This window comes from Phalaenopsis equestris, unplaced genomic scaffold (assembly GCF_001263595.1).
Source record: "Phalaenopsis equestris unplaced genomic scaffold, ASM126359v1 Scaffold000233, whole genome shotgun sequence".
Lineage (NCBI taxonomy): Eukaryota > Viridiplantae > Streptophyta > Magnoliopsida > Asparagales > Orchidaceae > Phalaenopsis > Phalaenopsis equestris.
Genome location: NW_018164675.1, coordinates 173945 through 190142, shown reverse-complemented (window position 1 = coordinate 190142; position 16198 = coordinate 173945). Strand labels below are relative to the sequence as shown.

Here is a 16198-nt window from a genome sequence, read left to right as displayed (position 1 = left end):
TCTTTCCCTCAAATTATAGATTCTAATGGCGTCGAAGGTCGAGAAGAAACCAACAAAGAAGCCTGTAACCAAGAAAAAAAAACTTTGGGAGAGAAAGAGAAGAAAGTATAAGTGACATAGAAAGTCCTTGCTGGAAAGAAGTCTAGAGCGGCTTCCGACGTCAAAGGAGAGTGACACAAAGCTGAAATCCTTTATTTTGTGGCATGTCTGTAACCCTCGACGACAGAGTTGTGAGGAAACTGCGATCCAGTCATTGTCTCGATTCAGTCGTTGTCTTCTTAGCTAGCTCTAATTACGACTATATCGTGAGGACCTTTGAACGTCGCATTCCAATCATGGCCTTCCCAATGAGCTCTTATCTCAATTAACTTGTGAGTGGTCTCCGAACGTTGCAATCCAGTCATTGCCTTTCCAGCCTTGATCCAATAATTGCCTTCACAACTAGATTTAATCGAGATTGTATCGTGAGCAGTTGGTCATGAAGAACATAATCCGCGGACATCTCAACAGGAATAGCATGCCATTTTGAAGGCTAAGATGGGCTTTGATACCATATAGTTTTTAGGAGGGGGAAAATAATTATTCCTCTTTAATTTTAAAAGTCTCGATTACAATATAAATAGCAGGGGCGGGCCACCACATTAGGAAGCCACAAAATTCTCATGTTAGAAAAAGGAAATAGAAAATTCCAACAATAGCTAATTCTAAGAATAGAAACTGCCAAAAGTAGAAAATAATAAAAATTGAACCTCATAACTAAGTTTTTTGATCTTTTATTTTTTTTGGTTTGCATGGTAGATTCTTTTTTATGTTGTTTTTGAAAACCTTATCATGGATAGATAGACATAGTACAAAGAGAGGTAGTTTTAGGTAGCATTAAAGAATTTATTTTATTGGTTAAAATGCGAGGTTACAATGCCATGTATTTATTCTAGTATAATTGTATTATACGGTTACAATGGTATAGACAATTTTGAATACAGCTCTGAGATCATTTTGATGAAAATTGCACAATATATTTGGCAGCTTTGTGGATATCTAGTATTGTTTTGTGATCACATCCTTGTAAGATAGTTCATCTTGGTTCATCAGTTTGTTTGTCAAAGACAAAATTCAAACGTCCAAGTGCCTCGGACTTGCACCGCTTGAAATTTGAGGGACATGGTGTTTCATTCTTCACTATTACAAAGTAGCTTGTTGGATCAGCATGAAGTAGTAAAAATTGTTTCTTATGTTTTAAGCAAGTCGTCATGGATGATCAATAGTAATGGAGTTGGAGAGAGGGGAATCTATTGTGGTTTGTGCAGTCTCTATAACTTGGATGGTTTGAAAGAGGGATGTCTTTGATACACCTTGGAACTAAAATCAGCGAACAAACCACGATGAAACTACAATAGATAGGTGGAAAAAACACAAACGATGGCTGCTCTTGCAAAATATCAAAGGAAATAAGCAAGATACAAAGTTGATCTACTATTCGAGAGGTAGATCGTCTCTCCCACACACTAGACATTGCTAGGAACACCACAAGAAGAAAGAAAATAACAATCACAACAAAACATGCATAATAGAAAGCAAACCATAGGTTCTGCCCCTAATAGAATCCCCTCACAGCATTTAAAAAACTTTTCTTCCCCTACAAGTTTCTTTGATTTCTCCTCCTTGCATAGGTGATTATGACCCTAGTAGACCCCACCCTTTCCTTTTGGCTCCCTCTATTCACTCACTTCTTCTCGTCGCCAAGACTAACCCTTGTATAGGGGTGTAACATTATTCCCCTCCTACAAAAGTACCTTGTTCTTAAGGTGGAATGATGTAAACCACTTGTAGATCACCACACATGGCTCCCGTGTTGCCTCATAGTCTAGCAGCCCCTTTCATTTGACCAATACCTCCTTTGCTCCCCTTTCTCCTTGACACACCCCTTCAATATCTAATGGTTCCAAAATCACCTCCAAGTCTTCTGTCAGCGTTGGCGGTAGGGTAGGCGAGGGTGTATGGTCTCCAATCGCACATCTCAGCTGTGATACATAGAAAACCGGGTGTAGTGTGAACGATAGTAGTAATCTCAAACGACAAGCCCCTTCCCTGATGCGCGTCATCACCTAATATGGTCCAAAGTATCGTGGTGAAAGTTTCTTGCTCCTCTTGGCCAATGTCTTATGTCGGTAGGGCCTCAGTTTCAACCACTCTCCTGTGTTCATCCGCTTTCTTCTTCATAATTTGCTGAGCTCTCAGTAAATACCTCTTGAGCACTGCTAGTATCTTGTCCCTCTCCTCCAAGTATTGATCGATGCTAGACACTGGTGTAACGCCTTGCCAATAATGTACCAAGTGAGGTGGATCTCGCTCATACAATATATTGAAAGGGGTGGTTTATGATGCAATTTAATACGAAGTATTATACCAATATTCAACCCACGCAATCCACTTGGCCCGTAGTTTTGACATATTAGACACAAACAATGATGGGGTATATCTCCACACTCCTGTTGACCACCTCCGCCTGCCCATCGGTTTGAGGATGATATGCGGTGCTCCTCTTAAGGACCGTCCCTTGTAACCTGAATAGCTCCTTCTAGAAGTGGCTTACGAACACCTTGTCTCTATCCGACACTATCGATTCCGACACTCCGTGTAAGGGAATGAAACGTGCATACTTACTCAAACGATCCACTAGCATCATGATCACCGTGAAACCTTCTGATCGCGACAATCTCCCGATGAAATCCATTGTCATTTCTTCCTACACTTTCCCTGGTAATGCTAATATTTGTAGTAACCCTCCTGGTGTTGTGGTTAGGTATTTGTGTCGTTGGCATGCATCACATTTTGCCACCATATACTCCGACGTCTTGGGTAGCATGAATAACCTCTAGTGGAGTAGTTGTTGTCCCCTCAAGGCATATACTGGATAACTGTTTGGATCCTGTAATATCTCGGCCTTTATCTTCCTCAACTCCTTATTTCGTTCACTATCCAGAACCAGTCCCTTGCAAATTCTCCGACTTTTCTCCACCTTCCCTGCCCCCATCATGATGTCGATTCTTCCTGCAATCAACAACGTCAACCCTAGATTCTCCACAACCTGAATTGAGAAAAAGTTATGTGTGGTCTCACTATCCACTAATACAACAATCAGTTTTTCCCCGATTCATCCCCTCACCTTCATGGTGTGATTCAGGGTAAATCCCACCACTGAATTGAGGGACACACTATCATATCCAAAGCAGATGCTCCTCCACTGTATCCTCGTTCTCTGTATCCTCCTCCTAAATTAGCAAAATCTGAAGGGCGCGCTCCTTACAACGGTATCCTGGAGTGTATTTTTCATCACAACGGTAAGATAATCTTTTTGTTGTTTTATTCTGCATTTCTGCATCTATGAGGTGCTTGAAACTACCCACTGGGTGGGGTCCAATATTCTTCTCCTTCAACATCTCTTTCTAAAACGACATCGTCTGGTCTTCGGTGTCGTGGCTGTCAAGGTGATCCTCCGGTGTTGCCACCTTTACTGGTCTTCTTCACCTGTTTTCTTGTTCTCCATCTAGGCGAGCTCCATCATTTCTCTCAATCCTCACGACCTCAAGGGGTGGATATCCGCTGGTATGTTGGGCTTCAGGCCATTCAAGGAGTTGCTTTCTAAGCTTGCTGTAGAAACCCCCCTCAGTCTCTCTGACAAGAGCTCAAACTTGTCTCAGTACTTCTTCACCGCCGTCCCCTCCTGAGTCAGAGCATAGAATTGCTCGTGTTGGTCTCGTTCTTGAATGGCTCAGAAACGTTCCAACAAACAATCCTTAAACTTCTCCCATGAGTGTATCAAATACCTTGACTCCATCCATTGGAATCACGCTAAAGTCTTCCCCTCCAAACATAATCTCATTCTCTTCCTCAGTCACCCCATTGATCACAAAGTATCACTGCACCCGATACACCCATCCATGTGCATCCTCCCCTTCGAAGATTGACATCTTCAGTTTCCCGATTGCATCTTTGCCCCAACCACCTCTTCCTCTGGTATTTCAACCCATGCATCTAGGGTGAAACTTCCTCCTTCGATCATAGGCATATCCTATTTCTATCCTATTTCTAAATTCCTCCCTCCATCGTGCTCTTTCGTGTCCCTTGCACTGTCCCTCCAATTTTCGGCCATCCCCCTCCATCGAAAGTCTCCACTCCCCCTCCTCTCAGAGTCATAGGGGGACACTCTTGTAGGTAGATGAGGTCTTCTTCGTTGTCTTCTCGCTCGATCTCCTTCCCTTTTGACCTAACCAAGGATTCCCTGGTCAATCGTTGACGGGAACAATTGGCACAGTCTTGGCTTGCATCTCCATGAGCTTTTTTATCATCTCCTGCATTTCTTTTATGCTTTCAAATCCATCCTCCATTCGGCTTTCAATGGAATAAAACCTATCCTCCATGTTGACGAACTTCTCTTCCATTCCTGATTTGATTTGCACAACCTCGCCTTCTAGCACACCCACTTTCTTTGCTGCCATCCCACCAAGATTTATGCTTTGATACCAATTTGATACTCCTCATAACCAAAATCAGCGAACAAATCACGATGAAATGACAATAGATAGGTGGAAAGAACATTGACGAGGGCTGCTCTTACAAAATATCAAAGGAAACAAGCAAGTTACAAAGTTGTTCTACTATTCGAGAGGTCAATTGTCTCTCCCACACCATAGTCGTCGCTGTGAACACCACAAGAAGAAAGAAAATAGCAGCCACAACAAAACATGCATAAAAAAAAGCAAACTCAAGGTTGTATCTCTAATAGAATCCCTTCACAGCATTTCAAAAACTTTCCTTTCTAACTTTTCCTCCAAACTTCTTTAATTTCACCTCCTTGCAAAGGTGATTATGGCCCCCCATCATTTTCTTTCCTTCTTCTACAGCTCTCTGCTTGCTCCACTTGTTCCCGTCACCAAGACTGCTTGTGCACGTATAGGCGTAAAAGTCTTTTGAGGGCATTTAAGGCTTGGTTGAGGAGATTGTGGTGGAGATGGGAGGGTGTTATTGAATTTTAAGCGAGTAGATTGTGGACAACTCGGTTGTGTGATTCTTGGAAAGGGAACTAATTTGAGAGTGGGTGGTGATATCAATTGAGTGGGGAGCTTAGATGGATTAATGGGATTGTGAGAGGGAAATACATCTTCATTGAATATAATATGATGAGAAAGATCAGTTTTGTTGGAGACAAAGTTGTGACACCGCTATCCTTTTTGTGCAGTGGCATAGCCGAGAAAGGCAAATGATCATGGACATTGCAAAGATGTAACCAAGACAAGAATATCTGTTGCGGCTGAAGGTATCCTATTGATTGTGTATAAACAGCAATTAGGGCATCTACCTAGAAAGATTGGGGTAACTTGGCTCGAGGAAACAGGTGCACACTGTCTCACTAAGATGGTGCTTTTGCTTGATAATGCCATTTTGCTCTGGGGCGTATAGACAAGTTTATTGATGAACTATAATCATGTGGGTCAGGAAATTTTGAAAGTTGGAGTTGATATATTGATATATTCTTCACCTCCTTCTTAGTGGAATATTTTAATTGGTGAGTTGTATGGATGTCCGACCATATTTTTGAATTGGAAGAATTTGAAGATTATTTCAGATTTTAATTTCATAGCATATACCCAATAAAAGTGCTAGTAATCATCAAGAAATAAAACATAGTATCCGTTGCCATGTGTGGAGGTGGTGGGGGATGGGCTGCAAACTCTAGTATGCTTGAGTGGCTTAGTTGCTGTTGCCAAAGAGCTAGGCTTTAGCTTACTGGAGAGCGGGGCAAATTAGTTAAATAATAAATAAATAGTATTTTATAACATTTCTATAGTAAATTTCATGAAAATATATACAAATTAAAATAGTGATATCTTTGATATGATATCAAAGATTTGTTCTGTATAAATGTAAAAAAAAAAAATTTAGGTGTTAGATATGTGAATACATAAGAATTGGGTGGTATGAGTGTAGATGTCCCCTTGAAATTTTCGTATTTTTGAAGTGATATGAAAGCTTTGGGTGGTTTAAATGTAAAATGAAAAATTTAGGTGTTAGATATGTATATACGTATGAGTTGGGTGGTATGCTTGTAAATGCCCAATAAAAATTAACTCCCGTGTCCTCGTGAAAGCTGAAGTGGGAATTCCCTTCAGCCTTTTATTCTCACATTGGGAACAAGTGAGGTAAAATCATTGTTTAAAAGCAAATGCAAAACAAAAACATACTGCTCCGTTTGAGCTGCGTGTGGCTAGCAGGCTGCTTTGAGTAGATTTATAAGTTTGACCATTTAAAGTTAAGAATTTAATTTTAAATTGGTTAGGCTACCTTGATTTTTTAAGATTCGTAAGTTATTATTTATTTTTATTAATAGTTAATAAGTTTGGGTATGATTGTGCTAAACCATTTGATAAAATTGAGCTTGAATCGTGCTTTAATAGCAAATGAACTTCTGGTTGAACAGGCCCAACTCAGTTTGCTTTCAGCCCTTTCGAGCTGAACATGAGCGGATTCGAACAAATAAATTTGAATCGAACCAAACATGAACATTCTCTTCATTAATCAGTTCGACCATGAAACTAATTTCAAGCCAACAATTTTTAAATGAGCCAAACACAAGCTGACATTCGGCTCTCTCAACTCTGCTCATTTACACCCCCTATTGGTAGTTGATTGGATGATCGGAAAAAGGACATCCTCCTCTGTTGGTCAAGGATGGTTTGCAGCTAGGGTTGGTTGGCGGGCGCCTCTAGTGGAGGTGGGATGAGCAAAGCAGGTCATGCCATGGCCTTCCAGAGAGAAGAGCAGTGGGTGAAGCTGAAGTTTGAAGAACATGGAGGTTTGCAACTGATTGGACATCTGGCTGCAGAGGAGAGAGTGGAAGTCATAGAGACCTATTGGTTGAAAGGTTATTTTAATGGCAACCTTGAAAGCCTAATATGTGGGGTGGCAGCCCGTTCATTCTATAGAGTTTGAGATTCTTAGTAGCTAATGGGGTTCTACCTGCTGTGATGTCATCAATTTTACACCGTCCTCTAAAATCTGTCAAAAGAATGTATGGTATTCTGATTTAACAATTAGCATCTGCAGAGCCGTTAGATCTACTGTAAAATTGGACATGGTATGCCACCTTTGGATCAGTTGGGAAAGAGACTCGCATTATACTCCTCAATTGGTAGTGCTGATAATCGGGCAAACTTTATATTTTTGGATTTATCATGTTTACCCAATCAATACCTCCTTCTGGTATTCTGTTATCTATTGTAAACTTGTCAAATATACATATTTCTGCTTCTGAGGATGTACGATTTCGTTGTTTTAACTTTTTCTTCGCAGAATTTGTAAATTTTCGCTTCAGCTACGAACATTGTTACATTTTATTTTATTCACATGAAAATTGAGTCGACTATCTTTAATCTTTTAACTTAAGTCTTCCTTTGATTTTCACCGACTCCCTTTACCAGGAAGTGGTCCCTGAATTGCATTTGTCCGCTTAAAAGTTTCTTGTTTGTTACTGTCACTTGTATGGTGGATCGTTTTGTCGAGGCATTTTGAATAATATTATTGCTTGTAGTTGCTAACCTTTTTGCAGTGTTTGCTTATGGATGCAGGGTAAGCTGGCAGAAATATCACTTCAGCATTTGAAACTGAATGATTTCATTTACGTTTCTGGTCCTTTGGGTTCATATGAAAAACTTAATTCAGCTGGTCAGCCTGAGGTCATTTACAAGGTTAACAATTGTAAACCTTCTAGTCTTCATTTTTTTTTTTAATTCTAGGTGTTATGTTGTTCTGCTTTGTTTTGGCTTTCGGCCCGTTTGATCAACTTTACTAGAAAAATCATGGATATTTTTTTCTTGTCCTCTTAAACCAAGGACGTTATAACATTTTTGCAGATTGCCAATTCAGATATAGTGGTAAAATCAATCGTCAGACTGCATTACTTTTAATTTTTTTTGAGCAGTTACATTCATACTGTCAAATTCCTATATATTTACATATCTGACACCCAGACATTATTTTTTACATTTTTACCACCCAAGTATTTTATATCACATAAAAAATACCAGTATATTAGCTTTTAAAAAGTGAAATACGGATTTTCATGGATAGGTAAGGTGACATATATGTAAAAATTAAAATTTAAGTGTTAGATATGTAAATACATAAGAGTTGAGTGGTATGTATATAAATCTTCCTTTTTAAAATGCTTGACTCCATTTTCCCATCTTTTTTTTTAAAACTTTCGGCCTGTTTGTCGACCCCACGTAGCGGGATTAAGGCTTTGTTGTTGTTGTTGTTTCGGCCTGATTGATAAACTTTTCTATGAAAATCATGAAAATTATATCTTCCTCATTTTAAACTAAACTCTTAACATCTTGCAGTTTTTTTTTTTTTCTTATAACATTTTACAAATTGCCAATTCACATATAATAGTAGCCTACTCTGTTATCTATTGGACTCACTTGGCACAACTTTCGCAGGTTTTTGTTCAAGAGTTGAACTACATTTCACGAGTCGATCGAAACTGCACAACATCGACGCCGGCAGAACAACATTCTGAGAAATCGTTATCTTCCCCTTCTGGTCGTTATATCGTCCACTTATTTTTTATTATTATTTGAAAATTGTGTAGTGATAATCCAACCATTTTGACTCTCGACGTTGGTCTCTACTGCAGGTGCTCGGAGGGAGGAGATGTCAGGTGAATATGTTAAGTACATTGTCTTAATCCAACTGAAACTCACTTCCCTGACAAAAAAAAAAAAAATGGTCTTTTGTTCTTATTCTTTTTAGAAAGGTTGCATTTGTGGCAATTATTCTTTGCCAGCCCCAGTGATTGGTGGGACAATAGGCGCCCTAAGAAAAACCCTAACTCTCCAGATTTCAAACACAGGGATACCAAGGAATGTTTGTGGCTAAGTCCAAATGACCCTCATTGGGTAAGAGAGCAGCTTAGACTGTATGATGCTAACACGGGAGGTGGATTTAAGAGGGATTCCATTGATTTACTTGCTTCATACAAGTGGGAATTCAAGGATTGATAGAAGAAGCAAGTGTCTGGGCATTTGAAGTGGGAATTCCTCTAGATATCTTGATACAATTCTCTCAAGAGAAAATGCTGCATGGAATTGGTTTCTCAAATAGCAGAAGCTGGCAAGTGAATGGATGGGCGGGCCGGTGGCCGCGCGGGCAAGCGTGTGCGTGCGTGTACATCCGTGTAAAAATTGGGTGTTAGATATATAAATGCATTGGAATTAAGTTTTATGTATGTATATCTTCCTATACTTTTATATGCATTTGTCTAGTTTTAGTTTTGTGAATGATGAGGTGATCTAATAGTGTTGAAAATGGAACTTTAAAAAAATGATGATAAATGCTTGTAAATGTGTAAAATGTGTATTGTATGTTTTGAAAATTAAATTGTGTGACATGTACTACATATTTTGCCCCATCCTCACCCATTATATAATAGCTTTCCTTCTCATTTTAGGTCTAGTCCGCACTCTCCTAATAAATAGAACCCTGGTTTCAAGAAAAAAATATTACATCAGTACTACGCACGTAGAGTAACGTGCGTACCCAATGAAATCACGCCACGATACCCCGCGCGACGCAGAAAAAAAAACGACGCAGTAACACCGACGCAGTAACACGGGAATATTCTCCCCCGTGTTATTCATGTGTTATTTATGTGTTATTGTGTTATTATAACACCAAGAATATTTTCAGGACACATAACACATGAATAACATAATAACACATGAATAACACCGGGGGGGATATTCTTCGTGTTACTGCACCATTTTTTTTTTCTGTCGCAAGGGGTGTCGTGGCGTGATTTCATTGATTACACACGTTACTCTACGTGCGTAGTACTGATGTAATATTTTTTCTGATTTCAAACCGTCCCCTGCCCCTCATTTCACCAAATCTATTTTCCCAAATGCAACTTCTTAAAATGTTAGTCTGTTTGCATGGCATTTTATCCCCATGTATGATCATAGCATGCAACGACTTAATACATTTTGAGAGTAGTTCATCCTGAAGTTTGCATCATGCCTGGTTCAACCCTGGTGAAATTTCTTCAAAAAAACTCTCGCAAAAATCACATAAACTTAGGGAAAAAAAAAATCCTACCCATAATGTGAATCTAAATGTGACCACCAACTACCATTTCAAATAGCAGCAACGAACTAACAAGAAAAAGGGAATATTTTTAGAGCACCACAGCCATTGCATCAGTCAAATTTCTAAGAGGTATAATTATTAAGGCAGTTGCAAATGTATCTAATTATACATTTATCCCCCCACAAGCAGAATTTCCAAGCAAAATTAAACATTTGACAGGTTTCTGAATTGTCCAATATACAACATTTTGATGAGCATGTTAATCTGAATCAAATTCTGATGATGCTGCATACGCATTGGGATCTAACAACATCATCATCTTACACAATGTTTCTCCCATATCCTCCACCTCCTCTTTACCAAATCCCCAGCTTCTGAGCAACTCGACACCCAGCGCTCCTCTCTCCAACCCATACCTGCGCAGACTCCCCAGCCTTCTCTCTATAAAGGGCTTGACGGCGCTGCTGGATCGAAGCCGAGCAGCCATGGGAACCGAGTCTACTTCCAGGGAACCCCTTCGTTCTGCTTCTTGGAGTGTAGCATTAGACAGCTCCCCTTGTCGTCCCACACGGTTATTGAAGATTGAAGGAAACGGTAGAGGAATAGGGAGAGGACAAGAGGCAGCAGTGAGATGATAGAACATTGGTCTCTGGAGCTCGTTCTGGTATTCAGTGTGAATATACTCCTCAACCTCAGAAACTGAAGCCCTCCGTCCACCTGATGGCAACATATCACATCATTTCATTTGAATGAACCAAAGCAATCACATTCGTGGCATACAATTCTTCTGTATTTACTTTTTTGGCACCAAAACTTTCATATTTACATACATAGTTATGCACGAAAATGTGTATTTCGCTTCTAAAAAGTGGTAATAGTGCTATTTTTTGATGTAATATTATAAAAATTTGAATGTTGTATCTGTAAATATCAAAGTTTAGGTGTGAGAAATGTAAATAGAAAAAGATTGTGTGCTATGTACGTAAATGACCTAAGAAAATCGATATGTTTTCAAGGGAACAAGCTGTGGACATCATGTAACGGTAGAGTGTTGCATGCATAACCAAATATTTCTTCTAAGAATTCATGGAGATTGTGAGCGGTAAGGAGTGAGCAGTTTGAATGGCATCCTTCTAGCATGTGTTTTCTGCATGATAATCTGTGTAAAATAATATGCACAGGAATGCATTGCGATAAGGAAAGATGAATGAAACTCTAGATATTGACGTTATATGCACACATGCTTAGTAATACTAGGCAAGATGATCAATTCTCATGAAAATATTGCTTATTTATGTTATGTTTATTAGTGTTCATATCTTTTGATGAGATGGATGCAATCACAGATAGCATGAACGAAAGATGTGCTTGTATTTAGGTTCGTTTGAAAGATGACCTGATATAAAGGGCAAGGAAGCACAAATTATATTTGTGCTGTGATGTCTAATCTGCAGGTTGATGAAAAGATGATCCTATCTATTCGGCTACAATCCTCTCCAACCTACACAAATGTTGGCAAATGTTGGCAAATAGAAAGGACTGCAATCCTGCCAAAATAGATGGCAATGGGATTGGGCATAGGCAAGTAACTCATGCCGATATGAATAGGGTGAAAACCCTATCAAAATGACTGATACAATCTTGAGCAAAATTCGATACGGTGCTCCACAGAAATTAAGACAAAACATATATTTTTATTTTAATAATTCAAACAACTCAATAAGAATACAAAGATAAGCACTTACGATTCGAGAGGTAGGCGATCTCTCCTAATTCCTACCATTCGAAAGGTAAGAAATCTCTCCCAAAACCTAAATATAAGACTCACAACTCAATCTCATGCATATACTTAACCCTAAACATAACAAATTTATTTTTACCCAATAATAATAATAATAATAAAAGACTAAATTATTCTTAGGCGTACAAAAGACAAGTTGCCCTTAGGCTAGGCGCACTAGTAACAATACTCCCCCAAAATACACATTGTCCTCAAGATGGGAAAAAATGAGAGTGCTCCTCCCCCACAACTGTCTCAATTTCCTCATTCTTTGTTTCCTCGGTCTGCACTCTGAGAACTTGTAATCTTTGATCCTTACAACAATGTCCTGAGGTAAAATTCTCATCACACTGAAAACATAACTCATTGGATCGCTTCTCCCAAATATGTCTCTGTAAGGCACTTGAATGATGCTTCTATTCGTGGTCCATTATACGTGTCCCGTGCAGCCTTCCAATGGATTTCCATTGTCTGAACTTTTGGCATTGTCGTGGTTGCAACATATCCGTATGTCGCTCCATCCGTGTGTTGCTCCAGTTGACTGTCTTCATCTGGTTATTGTCTTTCACCATCTGGGCTAGTCCCATCATCTTCCTCAATCCCCGAGGTTTTAGTAGTGGAAGTATTGCCTGTATGTCGGGATTTAAGCCCTTCATGAAGTCTCCTCCAATCTGCTTCAGAAATCCCCCTCAGTCGTCCCGACAGTAGTTCAAATATCTTCCTATATTCCATGATTGTCCCTTCTTGAGTCAAAGCATAGAATTGCTCCTATAGGTCTCCTTCTCGAATGGCTCGAAATCGTTTCAATAAACAATCCTTAAATTCATCCCACGAACAAATCAGACATCTAGCCTCTACACTGAAACCAGGATAAGTCTTTCCCCTCCAAACACAATTTTGCCGCCATGAGTTTCTCCTCCCCATTCAACTCATTCACTGTGAAGTATTACTTCGCCCGATATACCCACCCATGGGCGTCTTCCCCCTCGAAAATCAACATCTTCAACTTCCTAACTCTAAGATCGCCACCCCAACTTTCTCTTCCTCCATTGTTTCCCCCAATGTATCAAGGGTGAAACTACTTCCTTCGATTGTAGCCATATTTCCTTTCTGCTTATGTCCTTCTTTGTGCTCCTCCATACCTTTAACATAATACCTTCTCCATATTTCAGTCCATCCGCCTCCAACAAAAATCTCTAATCCACCACTAATTGGAGCCCTGAGAGGAGGTTCGTGATGGTAGATATTTTACTCCCCATGGTCCTTACATTCGATCTCTTTTCCTTTCGACATGTTCCTCACATTTGATCTCTTCTTTTCGATATTGCCACTGATTCTTCAATCAACCTTTGGTTACAGTTTGCAAATTAAGTTGTCGGCGGGTTTTGGATTGCATCTCAATGAGCCTCTTTAGCATCTCTCGAATTTCCCCCATTGTCTCAAATCGATCCTCCAGTTAACTCTTTATAGAAGAAAACCTCTCCTCTGTGGTGGCCAAACATTCTTCGATACTTCAAAAAAAACATTTCGATTTCAAAGACATTTTATATCATGAATTTCTTTCATCTACTCAGCTAGCTCTTACATATCAGGTACTCAAATCAAAGTTTTCGGATCATGTTAATCCCATCAATCCCGTCATCACTTCCCAATTAGCACCTACTGCGACTGTACACACACAAATTAACGTGATCCTGAAATATGAGAGTTTAGGGTCCCTGTGCGCCATGATCCCTCACGCCTGCCTTCCCAGATAGCCTTAATCGTGACTAGATTGCGTAGACGGCGCGAGAGGAAGAAAAAATAGAAGTTTCCTGCTCCCTCGCGATGCCTCGCGATCCCTCGCGACTGCCATCCCAGATAGCTCTGATCGCGACTAGATCGCGTGGACAGTGCATCGCGGCTTCCCCAACCTGTTAGAATCGTGATTGTATCACTACAATCTCATTGTATCGTGAGCTTTGGTCACACAGGAGCCATCATCGTGATTGTAGCGGCTCGTCCCTTCCCTTTGCGATTCTATATGTTGTGATGCTTCCTATGAGTGCTTCAGCTCTGAACGCTGCGATCCCTATTTTTTTCCAGAACTTTTTAAGCAGAAATTGAGGGATTTGTCGATTTAAATCCTCGTCCAAGAAGAGAAGACTTGCGTCAGCTTTCAGTCAAGTGGATGATCATCTATTCTGTCGATCCGATTTCTAAAATCTTGAGCTCTAATACTAATTTGATGTGATTCGGAGCAAAATTTGATACAGTCCTCCACACTCGTCAATGAGAATACAAAAATAAGCACCTACGATTCGAGAGGAATGCGATCTCCCCAAAGTCCTACAATTTGATAGGAAACCTCTCCCAAAATCTAAACCTAAGACTCAAAACTCAATCTCATGCATAAACTTAAACCTAGACATAACAAACTTATGTATACCCAACAATAATAATAATAATAATAAAATAAATTGCCCTTAGATGTACAAAAGACAAATTATCCTTTGGCTAGATGCCCTCGTAGCAACTACCTATTGTAAATTAATTCATGTAAGCTCTTACATGATGACGAAGATGATTAAGTTATTTTCATATGTGCCTAGTAGGATTTCATCTGTAAGCCCTCATATCGATGTAACACTACATGGATGTGATAATTAACATAAGAGATGACCATTGTCCCTGCTTTCCTTGTTTACGCTCTATTAGGGTAGACATAGTGATAATGATTGATCTTTCTACATTTACATGTATGTATGTATGTATATATATAAATATATATTATATATATACATGGATGGTTATAGGATCTTGAAAAAGTAACGTAAATGATGTCAGGTGCACTTTTTTTTTTTGAAATTTGAGCCGTAATAACGGTGATAGGTCCTAGGGCAAGTGGGGTCTGAATAATCTTTCTCTCACCCATGATAGGAGGTTCCAGAGACTGTTGAGTGGTTGTAATATTGCCTGCGAGAATAATGACGTCTTTGGGGGCATTCTTTTGATTATCAATATTGTCAATAACTTAGAATTGATTATGAAGAGATGAAATCACTCTCTGGCGGAGCACTGTGCTTTTTTGGTCTGATGTATGGATGTAGATGGGATGTAGATGGTGGTATTGAGAACTGGAGTGACCAAACATACGACAGTTTGAACAATACGAAGGAAAAGACTCAATCACCACCTTTTGCCAATACCCCATAATGTTGTGTGCCCAACCAAATTTTCTCAGAAACAGATGAAGTGATGTCTCTTTTAACAAGTACTTTGGCTTTTGATGGACTTGAAAAATTAAAAGTAGGAATATTCATTTTGAATGACTTACCATAAGCTGAGGCAATAACGTACAAAATTTTTTGAGTAAAATAATAAAATTTCAAACCAGGGAGACAGATCCAAACCTGAATGATTGGAGGTTCCGTCTGAGGGTCAAAATCCACAGACCATTTCAAAATCTTCATTGTTTTGTTATCAATCAAGATTATCCTTCTAGCAAATAAACGTGTGTAATTCTCTTCATTATTAATTTGTATGAGAATGTGTCTTACATCTAACAGTCCAATTTTTCACTCCCCAATCAGGTGCATAAGCTCAAATTCTTTACGAATCAGCTCCATTTTTGGATGACCATACAGAAATTTCTCAATTAAATTCAGTCGACAGGAGGAAGTAAGCTAAATACCTTCAGTTTTTGTAAAAAAGATGGCGGACTTCCTATTTTTCATTCCAGGTTTTTCTTGATATCCTCCTCTCACTCAAACGAATGAGGGAAAAAACACGATTTTGGTGTACTTGAGGCGGCGTTGACATTCGCAAGAGCAGCAACATACAATCTATCTGAAGCCATCCCCAATACATGGAGGTGTGGCGTTAAGAACAATGAAGAAAACAATGAAGAGCAAAGTCAGAATCCAGAAAGTCCAAATCCAGAAAACAGGGAGCAGGAGCGAAAACCCTGAAAATTCAGCAGACGCCCTGTTCTTAACACCCAAATCGCAAAAGCTGACGCAGAAGCGGACGACGCCCTTGCGAAATCACGTCGAGCAGAGCGCAGAAGCGGACCCTGCGAAAACAGCTCTAGCAGAATGGGGACAACGAAGGAGACGCGACACAGACGCAACCCGCCGAATCCAAAGCGGCAGACGGCGAGGGAATCCGACGAGGAAGGTTAATCAGAGACGACGAGAGAGATATTGAAGCAAACGCTAAGGTTCGCCGTGAGGTGAAACCCTAGCAGAGCGGAGACGATGTATGTCCATGATTTCAATAAGTATATATATA

The 16198-nt window shown here is 39.6% G+C and overlaps 2 protein-coding genes across 4 annotated transcripts in view; one reads left to right on the top strand and one right to left on the bottom strand.

Moving 5' to 3' along the window:
• The window catches only part of LOC110023872 (protein OSB1, mitochondrial-like), a 14620-nt gene extending 5314 nt beyond the window's left edge, over positions 1 to 9306 (top strand). Inside the window, exons 2-5 of the mRNA XM_020723502.1 lie at positions 7607 to 7745; positions 8499 to 8601; positions 8696 to 8719; positions 8812 to 9306. Coding sequence (XP_020579161.1) covers positions 7607 to 7745; positions 8499 to 8601; positions 8696 to 8719; positions 8812 to 9059 — 514 coding nt within the window. The 3' untranslated portion in view covers positions 9060 to 9306. The remainder of the gene's footprint in view (positions 1 to 7606; positions 7746 to 8498; positions 8602 to 8695; positions 8720 to 8811) is intronic.
• A 954-nt stretch (positions 9307 to 10260) lies between these two features.
• The window catches only part of LOC110023839 (protein misato homolog 1), a 70750-nt gene continuing 64812 nt past the window's right edge, over positions 10261 to 16198 (bottom strand). For all 3 annotated transcript variants that reach the window (XM_020723449.1, XM_020723451.1, XM_020723450.1), the window contains one exon: positions 10261 to 10863. In XM_020723449.1, coding sequence (XP_020579108.1) covers positions 10406 to 10863 — 458 coding nt within the window. In that variant the 3' untranslated portion in view covers positions 10261 to 10405. The remainder of the gene's footprint in view (positions 10864 to 16198) is intronic.